We start from the raw sequence: 26,281 nt of genomic DNA, 5'->3' as shown, positions 1-26,281 counted from the left end.
TTATATAAATTTACTTTGTTGTTTATATTTTAAGTTGATTCTTAGCTTATTAACAATACTAGTTTTACATGCATATTACGTGAATAGGTTAATGCCTAAATGTTTATTTTTAAATAAGTATTTGAAAGTATATTAATACAAGATGTGCTTGGCGTGTCGTTGACATTGGGATTTTTCTAAATCTGAGAATTTTCTACATTGGAATTTCTAGTTTTCTACATCATTAAGGCTGGAATTTCCTAGTGAAACCTACCTTAAAAATTTAGTAAAAATAATCATAAAATGTGTGTCAATTGATTCATATGTTTACTTTTTTGGTCCTTAGCGGGGTTCGCCTAGCAAACCAATTGTCAAGGGTTCGATCTTTGGCATTCGATATGGAACAGCCTTAAATCTCCAAATCAATTGTCCCATCTAAAGAAGTGCCTACAATTGAACGAGAGAATTAGTCATGTTCGACGATTTTGTAATCTTTGGGCGGTCGCCGACAAACAAACATTATCGATCAAAAAATTAGTAAAATATAAATAAGTTGAAGGAAAAATAAATTTAGTAGTGGAAACAATAATATAATGTGGGTCTTCCCCAGTGATGCCAAGCTAAATTCCACTATGTCACCATTGATACATCTCTTCCGTGAAACCGGGTCGAGTTTCCTTTTTCATAAGTATGTCATTTCATCAAAGTATTACAATTTATACTTTCTATCATAAGTAACCATGCATCAATCAATTTTAAGTTTTGAGTTATAAAGCGAATTGTAATTTAGGGATACAAATTATACATGCATGAATTAAAACTATAATTAATTTGCCTGCCTGGCAATCTGGCATAAAATACAATAATTAATTTCAAAAAACCTAAGCCACAGATTTTAGATCTTGTGGTAAAAATTTACTCCATTGCCCTATAAAAAGTTAAGAGCCTCACAAACCCTACTTCCAATACGCCTCGTGCTCTTCAGCTTCTTTCTTATTCGCACGACATGGAAGCTTCAGCTTCATTGCCAAACATACCTAATGAAATCATTCTGCATATACTTTTGCAGTTGCCGATGAAGGCTGTGATCCGGTGCCAATGCGTATGTAAACAGTGGCGTTCGTTGATAGACGACTCAGATTTCAAGCTCTCGTATCGTGGAGAACGAAGAGTGATCTTCCTCTCGCTCGGATCCGAAAGCCAGGATTATAACTGGAATTCCAAATTCTTAGTTAGATCCACAAGCCATGATTCTCGTCTTCAAAGGCATGAATTGCCGTTCGGAGAGGCTGATTATCCATTGATTCGTGCAAGCGACGAATACCCTGTTAGATCTTTGTGTTCTTGCAACGGATTTGTGCTTCTGATGGCTGTGAGAGATAGAGATATTTTTTTGTGGAACCCGTCCACCAGGTGTTTGAGGAAAGTGCTCGAGTTTCCATATCCGGAGGTGTTGGTTATCCTTGGAGGGCTATGTTACGACTCGTGCACTAGAGATTACAAGGTCGTCCTATCAATAAGGCCGGGTCTTGTATTTGGTGATCGATTTGTTATCTCTGCAAGCCTCAACCACAAAGAGTGGCGACCAGTGCAGTTCCCTTTTAGCTTGAATTATGCTAGAGGTGGTTTGGAGTTTCGCAATACATTTCATTGGTGGGCAAATGACATCAAAGATCCCCATTTTTCGGGGAGCGGTAGGAATAAGATCCTATATTTTGATCCTGTGCGTGATGAATTCAAAATCTTGTCCACTCCCGAACGGGGACAAAATTTCTCCATAGTCGGGTTGGGGGTTATAGATGACTGTTTATCCTTGGCATGCATGGTTAACAAACAGGAAAAACTCAAAACCACAACCACAACGTTGCAAGTATTGATTATGAAGGAATATGGCATACAAGAATCATGGATGACTGCATTTGCGATCCAAATGCCACAACTTCCATATACTTCTATGAGTAGATTTAGTTTAACGTTTTATTCTCAGAAAAACAATGCACAAGAAGTAGTATTCTTAAGTACAATGGGTTATTTTTTGGGGAAAGTATATGTTTATGATCGGAAAGAAGATGAACTGAGATCAGGATTGCTGATGAATTTCGCAAAGAACGACTCAGGTCGTCGTATAAGCTGTGTTAGTATGTGTTTCTATGTTGAGAGTCTTGCTTGCTTGCCCTTGCAGCAACATATGATTAATTAAGTAATACGTGCCCTCCCTCCATCTCTGCCAACTTCAACCACAAAGAGTGACGACTAGATTGGAATTCGTAATACATTTCACTGGCGGGTAAGTGACATAACAGATTGGCATTTGAATTGTAATTGGAATTTCTGGTCAAGCAATAGAATTGTATATTTTGATTTGTGCATAATGAATTCAGAATCTTGCCTACTCCCGAACTAAGGCACAAGAAAGGAAGCTTGATAGTTGGGTTGGGAGTTATTCCTAAATTTATTCCCGTAAGTTTATTCCTAAAGAAGCTAAATAGTATGTTGATTTTCCAATATTTCCTAATTTTCTAGCACGAATGGCCTTTCTTTGGAGGAAAGTTCAATGTTGAGCAATCAGATATTATTATAGATTAATACAAAAGTGTGTGTATTTACTATTTAGGCATAAGTGTATTTACTTCCAATACGCCTTCAGCTTCTTATTCGATCTATCATATCGCACGACATGAAAGCTAAGCTTCAACTCCATTCTCAAACATACCGGTTGTTATGTAATTAGTTCTTATTCTTATTGATAAAATTATTTTGGATCAAAAAATTCATATATATAAGTTTCTAGCATTACTTATAAATGATGACAAATTGATAAACTTTGAATACTATAAGTATTTATTTCAATTATTAACAATGCGAATTCTCACATCACGGAGACTATAAACTCTAACAAATATTCTCTTCTCCTTCAAAAATAGATTGAATCATCCATGAATATCATTTTTAATGTGCAGTAAGAACTTGCTTAGCATTGTCTAGATTTCTATCCAAGAAAATCAATCTAAAAATATAATAGCGTCATTTTTAAGTAAGTACTGTTTATCTTTGTATCCAAATCTTTGTATCCAAAATACCCATCCGTAAGAATAAAAACTAAATACACACAGCACAAATTGATGATGACTAATTAATTATATGATACTATTACAATTTATACTATTTACGGATACGAATTACACCTGTATTGGTCTAGTGACACCCGGTTACACTCCCATATAGAAGTGAGTGGGTTCAAGCTTCATGGATGCGAAAAAGTAGTTATGAACAGATATTACATAAAATTATAATTTGACAACCAAGCATAAAATATAGGGAAAAAGGTCAAATATACCTCTAAACATTACTCCAAAAGTCAATTAAGCCCCTAAACTTTTAAAAGGTTCAACTAAACCCGGGTCAAATAGAGGGTGACCAGAAACTGGTCGCCTTCTCCTGGGAGAAGGCAACCTTTTGTTCGCTTTTTCCGGCAAGTCGTTGGAGAAGGCGGACCGTGATGTTTTCTAGTTATTTTTAACCGGTAACCTGTTAGTTACCATTAAAATTGATGTATTTGACTAAATTTGACGTGTTCATGGGTTTAATTGAACATTTTAAAAGTTTAGAGGCCTAATTGACTTTTGATGTAATGTTTAGGGTCAATTTGGCCATTTTCCCTAAAATATAATGCTATGATTAATTTTAAAAAATTAAGCCACCAATTTTATTTAATTTTTAGGAGTTGTGGGAAATTTTATTCCGTGACCTGGCCATATAAAAGGAGTCTCACAAACCCTACTTCCATCACGCCTCTTCCTGTTCAACCTCTTATTCTCACGACATGGAAGCTTCAGCTTCATTGTCAAACCTACCTCAGGACATCATTCGACATATACTTTTGCAGTTGCCGGTGAAGTGTGTGATTCGATGCCAGTGCGTATGTAAACAGTGGCGTTCATTGATAGACGATTCAGATTTCAAGTTCTCGTATCGTGGACAACTTCGAATGATCCTCCTCTCCCCCGAATTCAAAAGCAAGGATCGCTGGAGGAGGTCGATAGTTAAATCTACAAGCCATGATCTTCGTCTTCGAAGGCATAAATGGCCGTTCGGAGAGGAGTCTCCATTGATTCGTGAAGACAATCTTAGAGTTTTGTGTTCTTGCAACGGGCTTGTGCTTCTTCTTCGGGTGGGTACGGAAGATATTTGGTTGTGGAACCCGTCCACCAAGTGTTCGACGAAAGTGCTCGAGTCTCCATATCCGGAGGAGTTTAACCATATTTATCTTGGAGGGCTATGCTACGACTCATGCACTAGCGATTACAAGGTCGTCCTATTAATACACCCCATTGGATTTGATCCTTTTGAATTTGGCTATCCATTTTATCCATTTTTCATCTCTGCCAGCTTCAAACACAAAAAGTGGCGACAAGTGCAGTTCCCTTGTAACTCGAAATCTGTTAGAGCCGGCCTTGAGTTTCGCAATACATTTCATTGGTGGGCAAGTGACATGAAAGATTGGGATTGGTATAAGAATTACTCGTCGGATAGGAATAAGATCGTATATTTTGATCCTGCACATGATGAATTCAGAATTTTGCCTTTGCCCACCCCCGAACTAAGCAAAAACTTCTCGATATTCGGGTTGGGGGTTATAGATGACTGCTTATGCATGGCCGCATGCTTGGTTCATGATGAGGAAGAAGAACCCAAAATCAAAACAATATGGATTATGAAGGAATATGGTAGACAAGAATCATGGATGATTGCATTTACTATGCAAATGCCTGAACTTGGAGATATTTATGGGAGTTATGGCTTAACATTCTATTCTCAAAAGAAGAATGTACAAGAAGTATTATTCCTGCATACAGTCGGTTGGTGTGTGCGGCATGTATATATTTATGATCGGACAAAACACGAATTGAAGGAAGATCCAGTTTGTAGAAACTTTGTTAGTATGTGTTTCTATGTTGAGAGTCTTGCATGCCCCGGCACCAACACCTTGTCCAGAATATCAACTGGATGGATGAAAGTCTATAAATAAAGAGTTGGTAGGCTTTTCTTAGGCTCTTAGCACCTGATTCCATGCATATAATGCTTTTACTCTATGCAGTTTAATTTCAAGACTTTGAATATCAATTTTGCTTTCTTTATTGGGTTCGAGGCTTTGAACATTTATGAAGATCAGAGGAGAATACTCTTTGGGTGAAGAATTTGATGAGCATTGAGTCACATCCTTAGGTGAGCAGAATTTGAAATGTTAGGATTTCACTTTTTTTTTAATGTTTGAAAATAAGTTTTATATTTTACTTTCGACTCTAAATTCTATCAAGTTTGTATTATTTATGTATGAATATATCAATTTATATTATTAATTGTAGCATTGCATCGGAGTTAGGTAGGTGGAACACGAGTTCAAGGAATTTTGAATTAACCTTGAGCTCGAGTTATATGAAATCTGGTAATTCCAACTTAAGTTTTAAAGTTTGATCGAGTTTCAGCTTGAGCCAACATTCGTTTCCCATTCGGTTCTAAAATTTCATTACCGTTCTATTTTCGGTAACAAATTAAAATAGTGTTGAAGACAATTCAGAAAGTGAATCTTCGATTCATGAAAGTGCAGTGTGCCAACATAAAGTAAAAACCAGTTAGCTGCTAAGGCCAATTATATCAGACTACTAGACTAGTTGCCCATTACACCGATTTTCGACTTTGCCAATCTATAATGTGGATCATATTAATTCTCTCCCAAGTCTATGAGGAGTTAAATTGTCAATCTATTTTCAAGACTTAACACCAAACTATACATTTATGAGCACAAGAAATTCAATCAAAACTGGAATATGAGTGTGTGACTTGTTCTAATGGATCCTATTGATAGTACAGAGAATTGGGCTGTCATCTTGGGCTGTCATCTTGATAAAGATGATTCTACTTCGTCAGATATTTCTTCTAGTCTCTGGAACACGAAATATATTAAGAAATATTTTAACTATGATTCATACTGAATTGAATATTCAGACTTCGTGCCCGGGTTCAAAAAAAAATTTAAAAAGAATTTTGAGATCGAAAGAATTTTATTATTTCAAACCCTATTTCTATTTTGACCAAAAGTAAAATCTTTATTTGAATTTTGAATCATCTATTTATTCAGGGAAAGGGAATAAGTGATCATCAAAGGGTTCTTACTTAGGGAATCCTTGAAAGTTGAAACACCAAATTTTCGTGCAGGCCAGGATTTGCATCACACGTGTGAAATCCATATCATTTATAAATATCCAAAATAATTCCGTCTATATGAATAAGCGACTAATTATATGGTACAATTACAAATTTATATTATTAAAAATAAATATTGTACTTGCATTATATATAATTCAAAAACTAAAATTGTAAATTGATGGCAATGACATTGTAGTCAATTGGAATGTAGTGACAATTGCCATGATGAATTTAAAAAAATTAAGCCACATATTTTATTTATTATTTAGGTTGGACTTGTGGTGAAAATTTTAGTCCATAGCCCGGCCTATAAAAGGAGTCTCACAATTCACAAATATAATTAAACCCTAGCTACTTCCAATACGCCTTCAGCTTCTTATTCGATCTGATGTATCGCACGATCGACATGGAAGCTTCAACTCCATTCTCAAACATTCCTAATGAAATCATTCCGCATATACTTTTGCAGTTGCCGATGAAGGCTGTGATCCGGTGCCAGTGTGTCTGTAAACAATGGCGTTCGTTGATAGACGACTCAGATTTCAAGCTCTCGTATTGTGGACAACGACGAGTGATAATCCTCTCCCTCGATTCCAAAAGCCAGGATTATAATTGGAATTTCAGATTCTTATTAGTTAGATCCACAAGCCATGATTCTGGTCTTCAAAGGCATGAATTGCCGTTCGGAGAGGCTGCTTATCCATTGATTAATCGTGCAAGTGACGAATACCCTGTAAGTTCTTTGTGTTCTTGCAACGGGATTGTGCTTTTGATGGCTAAGAGAGATATTTTGTTGTGGAACCCGTCCACCAGGTGTTCGACAAAAGTGCTCGAGTCGCCATATCCGGAGAAGTCAAATTCGGTTCTCCTTGGAGGGCTTTGCTACGACTCCTGCACAAGAGATTACAAGGCCGTCCTATCAATTCGCCCCCTAATAGGGCCAGGGCCGCTGGATCGTGAATTTGGCAATCCATTTGTCATCTCTACAAGCCTCAACCACGAAGAGTGGCGACCAGTGCAGTTCCCTTATAACTTGGATTCTACCAGAGGCGGTGTGGAATTTCACAATACATTTCACTGGTGGGCAAGTGACATAGAGAATTGGCATTCGAATATGGATTACTTCTCGGGAGGCAATAGGAATAGGATTGTATATTTTGATCCTGTGTGTGATGAATTTAAAATCTTGCCCACTCCCGAACTGAGACAAAATTTTCCCATAGTCGGGTTGGGGGTTATAGATGACTGTTTATCCATAGCATGCACGGTTCACAAACAGAAAAATTCAATACCCATAACAATCCAAGTATTGATTATGAAGGAATATGGCATTCAAGAATCATGGATGACTGCATTTGCTGTCCAAATTAATACTCAATATCCATATACTATTGCGAGTTATGGATTAACATTCTATTCTCAGAAAAACAATGCACAAGAAGTATTATTCCTTCATGCTATGAATTGGTCCGAGGGGAAAGTATATGTTTATGATCGAAAAAAAGATGAACTGAGGGAAGTGCCTTTGGATTTCCCAAAGAACGACTCAGGTCGTCGTGGTATATGGTGTGTTAGTATGTGTTTCTACGTTGAGAGTCTTGCTTCCTTGCCACTGCAGCCACATATGATTAATTAAGCCACATATGATTAATTAATTAATACGTGCCCTACCGAATATTTAGTTGAAACTATTTGGAATTAATTGCTAGAATTTAGCTAATTAGTGTGTTGATTTGTTGTCAAATGTCACAGTTCATCAGTTTAATTAATGGTTAAGTATTCGTCATCTCAGTGTATGAATTCAGATGTGATTTTTGGCTTTACATATCCAACCCTCAACTTCATGCTTAAGGGACAAGGGTACTGAACCATCACACAAACCATGTTGGTTTATTTATTTCAATTAGGGAAAATGACACTTTTTCCCCCTATGTTATGTGAATATAGCACTTTTTCCCCCTGAGTTATTAAAGTGATAGTTTTTCCCCCTGAGTTATTAAAGCGATAGTTTTTCCCCCTCAATTATTTTAAAAGTGGTAGTTTTCCCCCTATAATGTTAAATTGACATTTTTGCCCTTAAAATAACTATTTCATTGATTTTTATTCTCTAACAAATTATTACTAATATGTACGGAAGATCATGGTTCGTTACGAACCTAATCGAGCACTGTAGCAGTTGAACTCAAATAGTATGGACGGTTACGGTTACGATTCAGAACCGAAAAAAATAAAATAAAATAATTGTTGAATTTAGACTATTTTTAAATAAGAAATAAAAATTATAAAAATAAATAAATAAATAAGTTTTGATTGGCGGTTCAAAATCGAAAATTGGAACTGAACCGTACTGATTTATCAAAATAAGTATTTGATCATTTTCACTATATATGACTGGTTCAATTCCGGTTCACGGTTCAACAATTATTTAATTTTATTTTTTCGATTCTGAATCGTAACCAGAACCGTCCATACTATTTCGGTATGATTGCTATAGTGTTTGGTTAGATTCGAACCGAATCGTAATTATCCATACATATAAGTAATAATTTGTTGGAGAAGAAAAATAAATGAAATAATTATTCTTAAGAATAAAAATGTCAATTTAACATTTCAGGGGGAAAAAATGCCACTTTAATAACACAGGGGAAAAAAGTGCTATATTCACGTAACACAGGGGAAAAAGTGCCATTTTCCCTTTCAATTATTAACAATTCTAATTCTCTGTCCAAAACTGATTGATCAATCATTGGCGAATGTAATTTTCAATGTGTGGCACGAATTTACTTAAAATATGTGAAGAAATTTTAGTCCCTGACCCTATAAAAAGAGTCTTCACAAACCCTAGCTACTTCATTTCCAATATAATACGCCTCGTCTTCTTCATCATCAGATCAGCTTCTTATTCGCAATTTCGCTTGACATGGAAGCTTCGGCTCCATCGTCAAACATACCTAATGAGATTATTCGAATTATACTTTTGAAGTTGCTGGTGAAGTCTATCATACGATTCCGATGCGTATGTAAACAGTGGCGTTTGATGATACAAGATTTAGATTTCAAGTTGTCGTATGGTGGAAAAGGACGACTGATCATCCTCTCGAACGAATCCGAACGCCGGGGTTCCCAAAATTCCAGAAAATTGGTCGTTAGATCCACTACAAGACATGGTGATCTTCGTCTTGAAAGGGAAAAATGGCCGTTGGGTGAGGCTTCGGCTTATCCATTCATTCCTGGGAGCGACGAATACCGCGTTAGAGCTCTATGTTCTTGCAACGGGTTTGTGCTTCTGGCGGCGGGTGGGAGAGATATTTTGTTGTGGAACCCGTCCACCAGGTGTTCGACGAAAGTGCTCGTGTCGCCATATCCGGTGCTTAAAAGTCTAGGTAACCTTGCGGGGCTATGCTATGACTCTTGCACTAGAGATTACAAGGTTGTCCTTTTAATTCGCTCCTGTAGAAATTATTTTGGCTATAAATTTGAATGTTTTGACAATCCGTTTGTCATCTATGCAAGCCTTAACCACAAAAAGTGGTCACATGTGTGGTTCCCTTATGACTTCGATTCTGCTATAGGCAGCGTTGAGTTTCGCAATACGTTTCATTGGTGGGTAAATGACATCAAAGGTCCGTATGATTGGGGTAGTGATTACTTTCCGGCCGATAGGGATAGGAATAGGATCGTATATTTTGATCCTGTGCATGATAAATTCAGAATCTTGCCCACCCCTACCGAACTGAGCTCGATAGTCGGGTTAGGGGTTATAGATGCCTGTTTATCCATGGCATGCATTCCTCATCACATAGAGGAAGAAACCAAAACAATCCAAGTACTGATTATGAAGGAATATGGCAGACAAGAATCATGGATGACTGTGTTTGCTATCCAAATGCCTCAACTTACCGTTACTTATGGGGGTTATGGCTTAACATTCTATTCTCAGAAAAATAATACACAAGAAAATGTATTATTCATGCGTAGGAGTTCAGATCGGCAACATTTATATGTTTATGATCGGAAAAAAGACGAAGTGAAGGAAGTGCTGATGGACTTCCTAAAGCAGAACACAGGTCTTGGGTCCTATGCTAGTATGTGTTTCTATGTTGAGAGTTTTAATTGCTTGCCCCTGCAGTCACATGAATAATTAATAAGTGTCTTAATGAACATTTAATTAGTTGAAATTATTTGGAGTTGCTAGAAGTTAATTAGTGTGTTAGGCCAGTTTGTTGATGGACAGTCACGATTTCATCATTGTTAACTCGAAATGTTTCTATTTTTTATGATCTTATATAAATTTTTTGGTTTACGGAGTCATGATCAGAAGAAGGTATTGGTTTATGAACTGGAAAGAAACAAAACAAACAATTTCCTGAAAGATTCAAGAATGACCTCTCTGCCGAGCTAAGGTTGTTTTGGAAAGGTTTAATTTTTGATAAAACTTTATTTTAAGTTTATTTTTATTAATAATAATTTGAGCTGAAGTTACTTAATTTAAAACGGATTTAAAACCTTGGCCCCTGTTACTTAATTTAAACGGATTTAGTATCTTAATTATTGTCTATTATGTTGCATTTTAAAATTTTTTTACACGTATGTACGCATTGAAAAGGCTTAAAGGCTACAATATATTACATAAGCTTTAAATAAGTTCAAAGATTGAAGTCTTTTTTTAGGCCTCCATATTAAATAGACTTTTAAAAATGCTTGAGCTAGGATAGACCAATTGTAAACTCAGGCTTAAGCCTATTACGGCTCAGACCCACCAATTGTAAACTCAGGGTTAAGCCTATTACGGCGCAGCCCCAGGTTCAAACGTAAGATATGCTATAAGCCTATTACGGCTCAGACCCACCAATTGTAAACTCAGGGTTAAGCCTATTACGGCGCAGCCCCAGGTTCAGACGTAAGATATCTATAGCAGGCTTAGACCTATTTTTCTAAAACTTGGTTCGGCACGGTCTATTTTCATCCCTATCTGTAACCATGTTGGCTTAGACTTATTTTTCTAAAACTCGGTTCGGCACGGTCTATTTTCATCCCTATCTGTAACCATGTTATCATATCAAGAAAATACATAGCACGGATGTACAAAATCACGAACCCATCATATATTGAATGGGCTCAATCCGGTATCCTCGTAGCCTATAATCTATTGGGCTTGATCTTGCTTAACATCATAGAATCTACTACCCAAAAACTAACTGACACAGTGATCTAAACCTAAGGCAGCGCCAGCGCCAATATATATAATTCACCCTAAAAAAAGATATGCTCTCCTCTCCGCTAGCTTCTATCTCAAATCTCAATTCACCATAGCGTATACATACATCAAATCGATCGAACATGGAAGTAGTTCATATACCAATTGAGATCATTCGCCAGATTCTTTTGAACTTGGAGGTAAAAGCTGTGATCCGATTCCAATCCGTATGCAAAGAATGGCTTTCCACCATACAAAACCCCCATTTCAAGCTCTCCTACAGTGGACGGAAGCGAGTAATGGTGGTGGCACACAGCAGCAGTAGCTGCTTAGCCCTAACATCCATAACAACCACTACTACTCCCCACATTGAGACGCCATTCCGGGTCACTGACATTAATAATCTCACCTCCTTCCTTAACACTACTACTAGGTTTCCCCCCCTAAATAGTTGGTGGTCTGGTGTTTGGTGTTCTTGCAACGGCCTCGTGCTTTTCTCCGTGGGAAAACATATTCTGTTGTGGAACCCCTCCACTCGCTGCTGCGCAAAAGTGCTCGAGCTTCCACGTCTGAACGACCTGCTCCCCAATGTGGTCTCGGGGCTATGTTACGTCTCGTCCACGGGAGATTACAAGGCTGTTCTATTATTTAGCCTTTATGGCACTCTTATGGTCGCTAGCCTCAAGAACAAAGAGTGGCGACAAGTGGCATTTCCTTACCGCACACCCCCCTTCACTGAAGGCGGCCTTAACTTTCGCAACACACTCCATTGGAGGGTAATTTCTACTTCTCGGCGGGAGAGTTACTTTTTGAAATGCGACACCATTGTTTATTTTGAGGCGGAGAGCGATGAATTCAAAGAGCTGCCTAGTCTCGGGTGGAAAAGAAAAAGTAATATAATTATTGGATTGGGAATCATGGACAACTGTCTCTGCACGGCTCGCCTGCGGAGACCAACATATAATATAGAAGTAATGGTTATGAAGAAATATGGAGTGAAGAGATCGTGGGTCAATAAGTTTGTTATCTCATTATTTCCCTCTCAATTCAGATGGAATTATCATAACTTCACATTATACTCTTTGAAATGCAATACCAAAGTGCTTATATGGAGCAATTGGAGTGATTCCTGGCAAATAGTAGTTTATGATTTGAAGAGTAACACACTCAACTATCTCTTGCGAGAAACAAGACATAGTTTTAGGGAGCCTATTGCTCTATGTTCCTACGTGCAGAGTTTTGTTTCACCATATGAATTTATTTGGAGAGATGACCCGCACAAACTCCCGGAGAATGATGTTGTGTTAAGTTTTATTTTGAAAATGTTTAATATCGGTTAATTTATTTTGGAAATGTTTAATATTTTTTGATAAAATTTTATTTATAGTTTATTATTTTTGTTAGTAATATGTTGAAGTTATTTGTGATAATGTAAAACACTGAAATGGCTTTTGGGGGTTGGTGAAGGAAGAAGGGGTCGTCTTTGTTACTCCTGACTTTTCATGACATAATCCATTGTAAACTTACCATAATCCGAATCTATTAGGTCGCTGCATAATGGCTACTTCAAACGCTAAAAAGATTCATTTCTCGTACAAATTCGGTCTATATATATCTAGCTTCCTTTACATGTTCTCTTAAACCTAACCCAAAATTGGAAGTTATCTACAAATACAGTTGATTGCACCATGGACCCGGGGTGTAAGATTCAAACCTATGACCTAACAATAACACCACCAAGATTCAAACCTATGACATAACAATAACACAACACCAATATATACACATGTTTGTATATTTAGTTGTTAAAGATTGCATATTAAATGTTAAATTTTGATTACACAAAAAATTAGGTATTGGAATTAGAGTTTTCAAAAAAAAAAGTATTGGAATTAGAAATATTATTTTAATAAAATAAAATTAAATAACTATTTAAAATTTTAAAAATAAAATATTTAATGTTTTCAAAAAAAAGGTATTGCATATTAAGTGCTTTTCTCTTCTTTTATTTTTTAATGTTTTTATTTTTAATAAAATTTTAAATAATATTTTTTAATACTATTGACTCTGCTACAATGTAGTCACCTGTGACCTCTCACTTGGGAGGCCTTCTTCTCCTCCTTCATTAACACTCCGTTTCCCCTACAACATCATGGGTGTTGGTCCGGGGTTTGGTGTTCTTGCAACGGGCTGGTGCTTTTCTCCGTGGGAAAACATATTCTGTTGTGGAACCCCTCCACTCGCCGCTTCACAAAAGTGCTTGAGCTTCCCCGCTTGCTCATTTTGTATCATGCACATGTGGTTTCTGGGCTATGCTATGACCCGTCCACGGGGGATTACAAGGCCGTTGTGTTTAACCTCTCGGATACAACTACTGTTCTTGTTGCCAGCCTCAAGAACAAAGAGTGGCGAAAAGTGTTATTTCCTTACAACGCTGAGTCCATTAGAGACAGCGGGGTTAACTTTCACAGCACACTCCATTGGAAGGTGGGTGATTTGCAAACGGGGTTGAACAAGATCGTTTATTTTGACCCGGAGAGCGATGAGTTCAAAGAGCTGCCCGTCCCCGGAGGAGAAATTGAAAGTAGTGTAATTCTTGGATTGGGAATCATTGACGAGTGTCTCTGCGTGGCTCGCGAACGGAAAGAATTGATACAAGTGTTGGTTATGAAAGAATATGGAGTGGAGGAATCATGGGTCACTGAGTTTGACATCTCTGCCACCAAGTTCAAATGTGAAGGAATCATATGTGATAATAGAAACATGACATTATACTCTTCCGAATGCAATGCCAAAGTGCTCATATGCTGCACCTCGTACTTTAGGTGGCTGCAAATATTAGTTTATGATTTGAAGAATAACACACTCAAGCCTTTTTTCAGAGAATCAGGATTTTCTGGGGACCTTGTTAGTATATGTTCCTATGTTCAGAGTATTATTTCGCCACATGACTTTATTTGGAGAGATAATGAACATCAACACAACCCCCAGTCGAGAATGATGATGCTTTTGGAAAGGTTTAATATCTGATAAAAGTTTTATTTTAACTAACTTTATTTTTGATTAATAATACTTTGAGCTTCAACATTATTATGTCTTTTGAAAAATTATTTTATTGAAGCCTGCCATGAAAATTTAGTAGAAATAATCATAAGATAATGTGTGTCAACTTTAGCCTTTAGGGATTGAATTGAACCCTGCACTATTTTTATTTATTTATTTTTGAGTAGGTAAACTTACCTAGAGTCAAGCTAAATCAGTTTAATTTGTCCACTCTTTTGGTCAGGAGGAATTTGTAACCCTGAAATTGCCAAGTGATATGATAAATATATTATATTATTGTCTAAAGTGCAAATGTTGTGATGTAAAAGATAATAATAGTCGTCATTTTTTTTGTTTAAAACATATATATACCTTATCTATGATGTAAACATTGCTAACAAAAGGTGAAATTTTCTCATATTAAGGCTCACAATAACCTAATAGGTTGGATGGTGGAAAGGTAATAAATAGCCCACAATATATTAAGTGAGAGAATCATTGCCTAGTGTCGGGCTCAATCTTTTATCCTTGTCTACATAGTTATCTTTTTTTAAACTAAAACTACCTTTTAATTTATTGGCTTTAATTTATATATGATTTTAGGGAGCTTCTCTTGTACCGAGACACATGTAACTCTAGTTAATTAACCACTTAACCACATACAATATAAACCCCTTCCATACGTAAAATGAGTGAACCCTATGATCAAAGATTTGTTTTGCCTCTCGAATTTATTTGGAGAGATGATGATCAGCCCAAACCTCTCGAGAATGATGTTGTGTTGAGGTTTATTATAGAAAAGTTTAATATCGAATAACATTTTTATTTGAAGTTTACTTTTATTAGTAATATGTTGAACTTGAATATTATGTCTTTTGAAAAATTATTTTTTTGAAGTCAGCTTGCTGCCTTGATCGAAAAGCTAGTAGAAATAATCATGAGATGTGTCAAACGATTCATGAGTTTCCTTTTGATCCCCGCCACTTTTTTTGGTCCAATTCCATTTTCCAACTCAAATGATCTACTATGAGAATCAATTTCTCATTAACTCATTAATTGTTTTAAGCGTACAATATATTAATTTTTTCGTCTCACTACGAAGAAGCTGAATCCACATTTAGCCGACCTAAACCGAAAGTAGACCCCACATATATTTGTACCACAAAATAGCATCTTTCAATGTCACTTTAAGCTAAAAATTCTAACATCCAAGTCTATATTTTTGCTCAAAATAAGCTCATTGGATTCGATCCTAATCATTGTCACAATTTATCACCCAACTGAACTACTCATGTAATTAAATCTAATACGTAGCCTATATAATTCAGTGTTATAATCGATGACAAAGTAATAATTTTGGATATTATAAGTATTTATTTCATTTATTAACAATTCTACTTTTTTGTCAAAAACTGACTGATGAATCATTCGCAAATAATAATTTTCAATGTGTGGTAGGAACTTAGTTAGAATATGTGAAGAAAATTTAGGCCCTGTTTGGCAAATAATCAGCCTATCAGTCAATTTTGACTTATTTGATCACTATTAGTTGTTTGGTTAATAAGCTTTTTGTAACTCCAAAATGCTAAAATTCAAAAGGCTACTCAAAGTAGCCTTTTCAATTGGCTTTTTGAGAAAAGAAATTATAAACAAATAGCTATCAGCTAACAGCCAATTTATCAAACAACTTTCTACAATCAGCTAATATTATCAACAAATTATGGCCCTGTTTGGTAAATGGATGTTGGCTGATTGGGTTGGCTGTTTGGGTTAGAATGTATGATTTGTTGATAATATTAGCTGATTGTAGAAAGTTGTTTGATAAATTAGCTGCTAGCTGATAGCTGTTTTGTATAATTTCTTTTCTCAAAAAGCTAATTGAAAAGACTGCTTTGAGTAGCCTTTTGAATTTTAGCATTTTGGAGTTGCAAAAAGCTTATTAACCAAACAATTAATAGTGGTCAAATAAACCAAAATTAGCTTATAGGCTGATTATTTACCAAACAGGGCCTATACCTTCTAACCCAAACAGCCAACAACAGCCATTTACCAAACAGGGCCTTAGTCTGTGACCCTATAAAAAGAGTCTTCACAAACCCTACTTCAATTCCAATATCCAATATAGAATACGCTTCATCATCGATCAGCTTCTTATTCGCAATTTCCCACGACATGGAATTTTCGGCTCCATCGTCAAACATACCTAATGAGATTATTCGAATTATACTTTTGCAGTTGCCGGTGAAGTCTATCATCCGATTCCAATGCGCATGTAAACAGTGGCGTTCGATGATACAAGACTCAGATTTCAAGTTATCGTATGGTGGACAAGGACGACTGATCATCCTCACTCACGAATCCGAACGCTGGAGTTCCCAAAATTCCAGAAAATTGGTCGTTAGATCCACTTCAAGACATGATGATCTTCGTCTTGAAAGGCAAGAATGCCCGTTGGGAGAGGCTGCGGCTTATCCATTGATTCCTGGGAGCGACCAATACCGTGTCACAGCTTTGTGTTGTTGCAACGGGTTTGTGCTTCTGGCGGCCGGTGAGAAAGATATTTTGTTGTGGAACCCGCTCACCAAGTGTTCGACGAAAGTCCTCGAGTCACCGGGGCCTACGGGGTTAAAAAGCTTGGGTGCCCTTGCAGGGCTATGCTACGACTCCCGCACTAGAGATTACAAGGTCGTCCTACTGCGTTGCGACTTAATGCGGATGCATAATTTTGATGATCAATATGTCATCTCTGCCAGTTTCACCCACAAAAAGTGGCGATCAGTGCGGTTCCCTTATTTCTTTGGTTCTACCAGAGGCAGTGTTGGCTTTCGCAATACGTTTCACTGGTGGGTAAGTGACATCACAGATATCAATTGGTATGACTTGCCGAGAGCCCATATGAATAGAATCCTATATTTTGATCCTGTGCATGATGAATTCAAAATCTTGCCTACCCCTCTCGAACAGAGAGAAAACAACTCGATAATCGCATGCATTCCTCATCACAATGAGGAAGAAATCAACACGATGCAAGTATTGATTATGAAGGAATATGGCATAGAAGAATCATGGATGACTGTGTTTTCTATCCAAATGACGACTTATAGGAGCCTTGACTTAACATTCTACTTTCAGACAAATAATACAAAACAAGTAATATTCACGCGTAGGGGTTCAGATCGGTGTCATGTATATGTTTATGACCGGAAAAAAGACGAACTGAAGGAAGTGTTGATGGACCTCCTAAAGCAGAACTCTTGGGGGTACTTTACTAGTATGTTTTTCTATGTTGAGAATTTTAATTGCTTGGCCTAATGAATATTGGGTTTAATTAGTGTGTTAAGGCCAGTTTGTTGATGGACAGTCATCATGATTTCATCATTGAATTTGTAACTCAAAACATAATGTTTCTACTTTTTATGATCTTATATAAATTTACTTTGTTGTTTATGAATTATGTTTTAAGTTAAGTTGATTCAATTCTTATTAGCAATATTTTAAACATGGGAGGAGTGTATAATATGCATGTCAAGAAGTAGCTTGCATCTATCTTAATAGTTTTTAAAGATATATAGCTACATTATTATACGTGTATTTAGAGTTTATAAAAATATCTTCTTCTTTTTCAAGACAAAATTAAATTGAGATCGAGTACGTATTATGACTTAAACGTTTTATTTATTTCTGAAGTATTGTTTTGGGGTAAGGTATTGGTTTATGATCGGGAAAGAAACAAAACGGAACACTTTAATTTCTTGATCTTTTGTCCATAAAGAATCTATTATATTGAGAGAATCTGTCACATTGGGTGGACTCAATTGCTCAGAGAATCTGTCACATTGGATGGACTCAATCACTCAGGTTATACTATTGCCTAAGGAGTAGAGGTTGTGATTTAATGACGTTATCACACTTAATCCTCTAATAATTTTAAGGTCATAATATCAATAAAATGACAAAATGTATTTTCTCCGACTACAAAAATAATCACAATATTACAACAAAGTCATATATAGGCAAACAAAATACTGTTGTTAGACAACGAAAACAATGCAATATCTGTTTATAACTACTTTCTCAACCTATTGAAGCACCACCTCCCATATAAAGGGAAGGGTTTGATGCCACTGGACTACAAGGTCCTTGGCTATCCAGTATTTTTTTAATAATTAAATACTCATTGTTAACTGCACTAGAGTTTTATTGGCATTAAATAACAATAGTATCATTACTTTCATACTTATATAAGTATTAAGACATTTAGTGACAAAAAACAAAAACAAAAAAAGACATTTAGTGACAAATTGTTATGACATTTCATATTTTAATATAAATAATATTCTTTTTGTACAACATACACTATTATATTATTTGTGATAATTGTGATATTTAACTTTTTTTAGTCACAAATAATATAATAATTTTGACACTTCCTAATCAACCACCTGATAAACCAAGCCGAATCCGGAGAATTTTTTTTCTATATATATGATTTGTTTATTTAGTGCGTAGGAAATTAGTATTGAATGTGAATCTACTATTGATTCAATTCCAAGCGGGAAAACGTAACGGGTGAACCCTAGCCTCATTATTCCGCCTTTAATTTCTTTGCAATCCTCTCAACTAACTAGCTTCAATTCATTCATTCATTCTCATCAATTCTTGGATCGCCATGGAAATTTCAGCCGCAAAGAAAGCTCGATCGCCGCCGCACATGCCAATTGAGATGATTCGCCATATACTTTTCAAATTGAAGATGAAAGCTCTGATCCGATGCGAATGCGTATGTAAAGAATGGCGATCCACAATAGAAGACCCCGATTTCAAGCTCTCCTACCGCGGCGACCGGCGACTGCTTGTTGCAGCGGCGTCTGGCATTAACTTAGCCTTTACATCCATCACGGCCGACGACACTCCCCGCATCAAAACGCTAAAGGGTGATTGGTGGTCCGGTGTTTGGTGTTGTTGCAACGGCCTCGTGCTTTTCTCCGCGGGAAAACATATTCTGTTGTGGAATCCCTCCACTCGCTGCTGCACAAAAGTGCTTGAGCTTCAAAGTTTGGAGCCTTCTTGGGGGCATCGTCTAGATGTGGTCACAGCCTCAGGGCTATGTTATGTCCCGTCCACAGGAGATTACAAGGCTGTTCTCTTACTCCGAAATGGAACTGTTCTTGTAGCCAGCCTGAGGAATAAACAGTGGCGAGAAGTTTCGTTTCCTTACCACGCAAACTCTGTTAGAGACGGCGGGATTAATTTTCACAACACACTCCATTGGAGGGTAGCTCATTCCGCTAGGGATTGGTGTTCTTCACGGAGATGCAGTAAAGTGGTTTATTTCGATTCAAAGAGCGATGAATTCAAAGAGCTGCCCACTCCCAATTTTCCGGAGAAAAGTTGTGCGATTCTAGGGTTGGGAATCATAGACGACGCCCATCTCTGTATGCTTCGAGACAAGAGGAAGGAAATAGGGGAGGTTGAAGTGTTGGTTATGAAGGAATATGGAGTGAAGAATTCGTGGATTAGTCAGTTTGTGATCTCTGGCTCTCACTCTCTCAGTTCAGATCTGGTTATCATCGTGACTTTACACTCTATTCTTCCAAATACAATACACAACTGCTGATAGGGAGCTGTTTGTATGGATGGTGGGGAACATTAGTTTATCATTTCAAGAATAAGAAGCTGGAGAATTTCTTAGAAGCAGAAGCAGAATCAGGACATAAAAATCATACTGCCGCTATATGTTCCTATGTTCAGAGCTTTGCTTCGCCACATGAGTTTAGTTGGAGAGATGATGATGATCAGCACAAAAATAATTATGTGTTGAGATTTATTTTAGAAAGGTTCAATATCTGATAACATTTTATTTTGATTAGTACTTTAATATTTTGAACTAGCTTCAACATTATGTCTTTTTGAAAAATATATTTTTGAAGTCTACCTGCCTTACAAAGTTTAGTTAAAAAAATCACGAGATGTGTCCAATAATTAACAAGTTTTCTTTAGTTTTTCAGTCCCTAGCGTGGATCGCCGGCCTGCTAGCAAAGCATCCATAGTTACCTTCTGCCAATTTTTTAGTCCCTAGCGGGGATCGTCGGCCTGCTAGCAAAGCATTGTTACCTTTTGGTCCTAGTAGACTGGCTCAAACTATTTTACTAGGAAATTGAATTTGTAATAATCTTATTATATTATTGGTTAAGGAGTAGATGTTATGAATGATAAATATATTATATTATTGCCTAAGGAGTAGATGTTGTGATGAGTGACAACCTTTGCTGACATTGTTGCACTTGATCCTCTCTAATAATTTTAGTATTGTAATATAGCAAAAGCAGGGATTTTTTTTTTGGACTAAAAATTTAATTACAGTGTTACAACAAAGGTGCAAATAACTATGATGTATGAAAAAGAAGGATATTTTCCCTGTGGCAATATGATGTTACAAAGAGATGAATTAATCTATGTTTCTGAATCTATCATATTGGAGATTATACTATTGCCTAAGGAGTAGAGGTTGTGACGACGAGTGACAACTTTTAATGAAATTGTCACACTTAATCCTCTAATAATTTTAAGGTTATAATATCAATAAAATGAGTGATGTTTTCTTGACTAAAAATGATGTTTTCTTGACTAAAAATGTAATTACAGCATTACAACAAAATATATTTTCCCCGACTACAAAAGTAATCACAGTATTACAACAAAGTCATATATAGGCAAACAAAATATTGTTGTTAGACAACGAAACATCAGTGCCCCTTATCTTACATATAACCCACACTTTGTAATTTAATCACAAATAATATTCTTTTTGTACAACACTATTATATTATTTGTGATAATTGTGATATATAACATTTTTAATCATAGATCGATAATATGGTAATTGTGACAATTGATAACGAATAAGATGTCACAATTAAGGGTGTGTTTGGTTGACATGTTTAGCTATCAAGAATACGTATCAAAATCATTATTATTGGTTGTTGGTTGACTATTGACAAGTTTTTAAAACACTACTATGGGTTTTGATTACCCCATCAATTGTAAAACTCATTCTCTAATAAAATAATAGTTTCATTTCCCTTCCTACTACTCTTCCCCAATTATTAATAATCATTCTCATTCCACTCTACTACCAAACTTTTCACCAAAATCCATTACGAAGTATTTGATTCTCATTTCGATTCTAATTCTCATTTGTGAACCAAGCACACTCTAAGTAATTGTGTCTATCGCCTCAACCTAGTCAACAACAACCTGATGAACCAAGACTAATCGGGAGAATTTTTGTATATATATGATTTCTTTATTTGTTACGTAGGAAATGAGTATTGATTCAATTCGAAGCGGAAAACCCTAGCTTCATTCCGCCTTTCATTTCTTTCCGATCCTCTCAACAATTCTTGGATCACCATGGAAGTTTCAGGCGCAAAAAAGGCTCGATCGGTGCCGCACATACCAATCGAGGTGATTCGCGATACACTTTTGAAATTGAAGATGAAAGCTGTGATCCGATTCGGATGCGTATGCAAAGAATGGCGATCCACAATAGAAGACCCCGATTTCAAGCTCTCCTACCGCGGCGGCCGGCGAGTGCTTGTGGCGGCGGCGTCCGGCAAAAGGTTAGCCTTTTCATCCATAACCACCGACAGTACTCTCCGCATCGAAACGCTATTCCAGCGGCACGTGAGGAGTGAGGGTGCGGGTTGGTGGTCCGGTGTTTGGTGTTGTTGCAACGGCCTCACGCTTTTCTCGGTGAGACAGCATATTCTGTTGTGGAATCCCTCCACTCGCCGCTGCACAAAAGTGCTTCAGCTTTTTCAGCTTTTGAATCCTGATTGGTGGCATCGTTATAATGTGGTCTCAGCCTCGGGGCTATGTTATGTCCCGTCCACGGGAGATTACAAGGCTGTTCTCTTACTCCGCCCTGACGGTGACAACGGAACTGTTCTTGTTGCCAGCCTCAAGAACAAACAGTGGCGAAAAGTGTCGTTTCCTTTCCACGCAATGTCCGTTAGAGACAGCGGGGTTAATTTTCACAACACACTCCATTGGAGGGTAGCTAATTCCGCTAGGGATTGGTGTTCCTCACGGAGATGCAAAAAAGTGGTTTATTTCGATGTGGAGAGCGATGAATTCAAAGAGCTGCCCATCCCTACTTTTCCGGCGAAAAGTTCTGCAATTCTAGGGTTGGGAATCATAGATGATGCACATCTCTGTATGGCTCGCGAGAAGAGGAAAGAAAGAGGAGAGGTTGAAGTGTTGGTTATGAAGGAATATGGAGTGAAGAATTCGTGGACTAGTCAGTTTGTGATCTCTGGTTCTCAGTTCAAATCTGATTATCATCGTGACTTTACATTCTACTCTTCTAAATACAATACACAAATGCTGATAGGGAGCTGTTTGTATGGATGGTGGGGAATATTAGTTTATCATTTCATGAATAACAAGCTGGAGAGTTTCTTAGAAGCAAATTCATCACCGGGACATAAAAATTATACTGCCGCAATATGTTCCTATGTTCCTAGTTTTGCTTCGCCACATGAGTTTAGTTGGAGAGATGATGATCAGCACAAAAATGATTTTGTGTTGAAATTTATTTTAGAAAGGTTTAATATCTGATAACATTTTATTTTTATTAGTAATATTTTGAGCTAGCTTCAACATTATATCTTTAGAAAAATTATTTTTTGAAGTCTACCAACCTTAAAAAGTTAATAAAAATAATCATGAGATGTGTCAAATGATTTTCGAGTTTTCTTTTAATCTTTAGCTACTTTTTTAGTCCCTAGCCGGGATCGGTGGCCTACTAGCAAAGCATCACATGTTGATCCTAGTTGACTAGCTCAAATTGCTCTTGTAGAAAATTAAATTTGCAATAATCTTATAATTAACAAATGATAAATATGTTTTCAAAAAAAAATGAATGATAAATATATTATATTATTGTCTAAGGAGTAGATGTTGTGACGAGTGACAACCTTTGCTGACATTGTTGATCCTCTCAATTACAGTGTTGTGATATTCCTCGACTACAAAGGTAATCACAAAAAGCATAATCTTTAAAACCAATACCGTAATTTTTAATGTGGTAAAATGTTGTTGTGCGCAAAGAGAAAGACAAAAGGATTTAAAAAAAAAAAAAAAAAAAAAAAAAAAAAANCCTGACGGTGACAACGGAACTGTTCTTGTTGCCAGCCTCAAGAACAAACAGTGGCGAAAAGTGTCGTTTCCTTTCCACGCAATGTCCGTTAGAGACAGCGGGGTTAATTTTCACAACACACTCCATTGGAGGGTAGCTAATTCCGCTAGGGATTGGTGTTCCTCACGGAGATGCAAAAAAGTGGTTTATTTCGATGTGGAGAGCGATGAATTCAAAGAGCTGCCCATCCCTACTTTTCCGGCGAAAAGTTCTGCAATTCTAGGGTTGGGAATCATAGATGATGCACATCTCTGTATGGCTCGCGAGAAGAGGAAAGAAAGAGGAGAGGTTGAAGTGTTGGTTATGAAGGAATATGGAGTGAAGAATTCGTGGACTAGTCAGTTTGTGATCTCTGGTTCTCAGTTCAAATCTGATTATCATCGTGACTTTACATTCTACTCTTCTAAATACAATACACAAATGCTGATAGGGAGCTGTTTGTATGGATGGTGGGGAATATTAGTTTATCATTTCATGAATAACAAGCTGGAGAGTTTCTTAGAAGCAAATTCATCACCGGGACATAAAAATTATACTGCCGCAATATGTTCCTATGTTCCTAGTTTTGCTTCGCCACATGAGTTTAGTTGGAGAGATGATGATCAGCACAAAAATGATTTTGTGTTGAAATTTATTTTAGAAAGGTTTAATATCTGATAACATTTTATTTTTATTAGTAATATTTTGAGCTAGCTTCAACATTATATCTTTAGAAAAATTATTTTTTGAAGTCTACCAACCTTAAAAAGTTAATAAAAATAATCATGAGATGTGTCAAATGATTTTCGAGTTTTCTTTTAATCTTTAGCTACTTTTTTAGTCCCTAGCCGGGATCGGTGGCCTACTAGCAAAGCATCACATGTTGATCCTAGTTGACTAGCTCAAATTGCTCTTGTAGAAAATTAAATTTGCAATAATCTTATAATTAACAAATGATAAATATGTTTTCAAAAAAAAATGAATGATAAATATATTATATTATTGTCTAAGGAGTAGATGTTGTGACGAGTGACAACCTTTGCTGACATTGTTGATCCTCTCAATTACAGTGTTGTGATATTCCTCGACTACAAAGGTAATCACAAAAAGCATAATCTTTAAAACCAATACCGTAATTTTTAATGTGGTAAAATGTTGTTGTGCGCAAAGAGAAAGACAAAAGGATTTAAAAAAAAAAAAAAAAAAAAAAAAAAAAAATTTTTTTTTTTTTTTTTTTTTTTTAAATCCTTTTGTCTTTCTCTTTGCGCACAACAACATTTTACCACATTAAAAATTACGGTATTGGTTTTAAAGATTATGCTTTTTGTGATTACCTTTGTAGTCGAGGAATATCACAACACTGTAATTGAGAGGATCAACAATGTCAGCAAAGGTTGTCACTCGTCACAACATCTACCCTTAGACAATAATATAATATATTTATCATTCATTTTTTTTTGAAAACATATTTATCATTTGTTAATTATAAGATTATTGCAAATTTAATTTCTACAAGAGCAATTTGAGCTAGTCAACTAGGATCAACATGTGATGCTTTGCTAGTAGGCCACCGATCCCGGCTAGGACTAAAAAAGTAGCTAAAGATTAAAAGAAAACTCGAAAATCATTTGACACATCTCATGATTATTTTTTATTAACTTTTTAAGGTTGGTAGACTTCAAAAATAATTTTCTAAAGATATAATGTTGAAGCTAGCTCAAAATATTACTAATAAAAATAAAATGTTATCAGATATTAAACCTTTCTAAAATAAATTTCAACACAAAATCATTTTTGTGCTGATCATCATCTCTCCAACTAAACTCATGTGGCGAAGCAAAACTAGGAACATAGGAACATATTGCGGCAGTATAATTTTTATGTCCGGTGATGAATTTGCTTCTAAGAAACTCTCCAGCTTGTTATTCATGAAATGATAAACTAATATTCCCCACCATCCATACAAACAGCTCCCTATCAGCATTTGTGTATTGTATTTAGAAGAGTAGAATGTAAAGTCACGATGATAATCAGATTTGAACTGAGAACCAGAGATCACAAACTGACTAGTCCACGAATTCTTCACTCCATATTCCTTCATAACCAACACTTCAACCTCTCCTCTTTCTTCCTCTTCTCGCGAGCCATACAGAGATGTGCATCATCTATGATTCCCAACCCTAGAATTGCAGAACTTTTCGCCGGAAAAGTAGGGATGGGCAGCTCTTTGAATTCATCGCTCTCCACATCGAAATAAACCACTTTTTTGCATCTCCGTGAGGAACACCAATCCCTAGCGGAATTAGCTACCCTCCAATGGAGTGTGTGTGAAAATTAACCCCGCTGTCTCTAACGGACATTGCGTGGAAAGGAAACGACACTTTTCGCCACTGTTTTGTTCTTGAGGCTGGCAACAAGAACAAGTTCCGTTGTCACCGTCAGGGCGGAGTAAGAGTGAGGGTGCGGGTTGGTGGTCCGGTGTTTGGTGTTGTGCAACGGCCTCACGCTTTTCTCGGTGAGACAGCATATTCTGTTGTGGAATCCCTCCACTCGCCGCTGCACAAAAGTGCTTCAGCTTTTTCAGCTTTTGAATCCTGATTGGTGGCATCGTTATAATGTGGTCTCAGCCTCGGGGCTATGTTATGTCCCGTCCACGGGAGATTACAAGGCTGTTT

General features: G+C 36.6%; 6 protein-coding genes across 6 annotated transcripts; all 6 read left to right on the top strand.

Moving 5' to 3' along the window:
- The first annotated feature begins 985 nt into the window (after positions 1-985).
- LOC116017709 (F-box/kelch-repeat protein At3g23880-like) lies at positions 986-2,179 on the top strand. The gene has a single exon (XM_031258339.1). The coding sequence runs from the start codon at positions 986-988 to the stop codon at positions 2,177-2,179; it is 1,194 nt and encodes a 397-aa protein (XP_031114199.1).
- A 1,623-nt stretch (positions 2,180-3,802) lies between these two features.
- Positions 3,803-5,173, top strand: LOC116017703 (F-box/kelch-repeat protein At3g23880-like). The gene is made up of 2 exons (XM_031258328.1): positions 3,803-4,807; positions 5,078-5,173. Exons 1-2 carry the CDS (start codon positions 3,803-3,805, stop codon positions 5,171-5,173), a joined length of 1,101 nt encoding a protein of 366 aa, XP_031114188.1.
- A 1,419-nt stretch (positions 5,174-6,592) lies between these two features.
- Positions 6,593-7,822, top strand: LOC116017693 (F-box/kelch-repeat protein At3g23880-like). Its single transcript, XM_031258318.1, has one exon. The coding sequence runs from the start codon at positions 6,593-6,595 to the stop codon at positions 7,820-7,822; it is 1,230 nt and encodes a 409-aa protein (XP_031114178.1).
- A 1,284-nt stretch (positions 7,823-9,106) lies between these two features.
- On the top strand, positions 9,107-10,327 carry LOC116017688 (F-box protein CPR1-like). The gene has a single exon (XM_031258313.1). The coding sequence runs from the start codon at positions 9,107-9,109 to the stop codon at positions 10,325-10,327; it is 1,221 nt and encodes a 406-aa protein (XP_031114173.1).
- Positions 10,328-19,094: 8,767 nt separating this feature from the next.
- On the top strand, positions 19,095-20,042 carry LOC116017677 (F-box/kelch-repeat protein At3g23880-like). The gene has a single exon (XM_031258302.1). It carries the CDS (start codon positions 19,095-19,097, stop codon positions 20,040-20,042), a length of 948 nt encoding a protein of 315 aa, XP_031114162.1.
- Positions 20,043-21,838: 1,796 nt separating this feature from the next.
- LOC116017670 (F-box/kelch-repeat protein At3g23880-like) lies at positions 21,839-23,047 on the top strand. The gene has a single exon (XM_031258297.1). The coding sequence runs from the start codon at positions 21,839-21,841 to the stop codon at positions 23,045-23,047; it is 1,209 nt and encodes a 402-aa protein (XP_031114157.1).
- Positions 23,048-26,281: the final 3,234 nt, after the last annotated feature.

The sequence above is a fragment of the Ipomoea triloba genome, chromosome 4, assembly GCF_003576645.1.
Source record: "Ipomoea triloba cultivar NCNSP0323 chromosome 4, ASM357664v1".
Classification (NCBI taxonomy): Eukaryota; Viridiplantae; Streptophyta; class Magnoliopsida; order Solanales; family Convolvulaceae; genus Ipomoea; species Ipomoea triloba.
The sequence above is the reverse complement of the archived record's forward strand: the minus strand, read 5'-3'. Positions and strand labels throughout refer to the sequence as shown.

Excerpts from the sequence above, each read along its gene's own strand:
- LOC116017709 (XM_031258339.1), top strand. The coding sequence starts at position 986 with ATGGAAGCTTCAGCTTCATTGCCAAACATACCTAATGAAATCATTCTG.
- LOC116017703 (XM_031258328.1), top strand. The coding sequence starts at position 3,803 with ATGGAAGCTTCAGCTTCATTGTCAAACCTACCTCAGGACATCATTCGA. Across the intron at positions 4,808-5,077 it reads TCTATTCTCAAAAGAAGAAT|TTTAATTTCAAGACTTTGAA; the intron begins GTACAAGAAGTA and ends TACTCTATGCAG.
- LOC116017693 (XM_031258318.1), top strand. The coding sequence starts at position 6,593 with ATGGAAGCTTCAACTCCATTCTCAAACATTCCTAATGAAATCATTCCG.
- LOC116017688 (XM_031258313.1), top strand. The coding sequence starts at position 9,107 with ATGGAAGCTTCGGCTCCATCGTCAAACATACCTAATGAGATTATTCGA.
- LOC116017677 (XM_031258302.1), top strand. The coding sequence starts at position 19,095 with ATGGAAATTTCAGCCGCAAAGAAAGCTCGATCGCCGCCGCACATGCCA.
- LOC116017670 (XM_031258297.1), top strand. The coding sequence starts at position 21,839 with ATGGAAGTTTCAGGCGCAAAAAAGGCTCGATCGGTGCCGCACATACCA.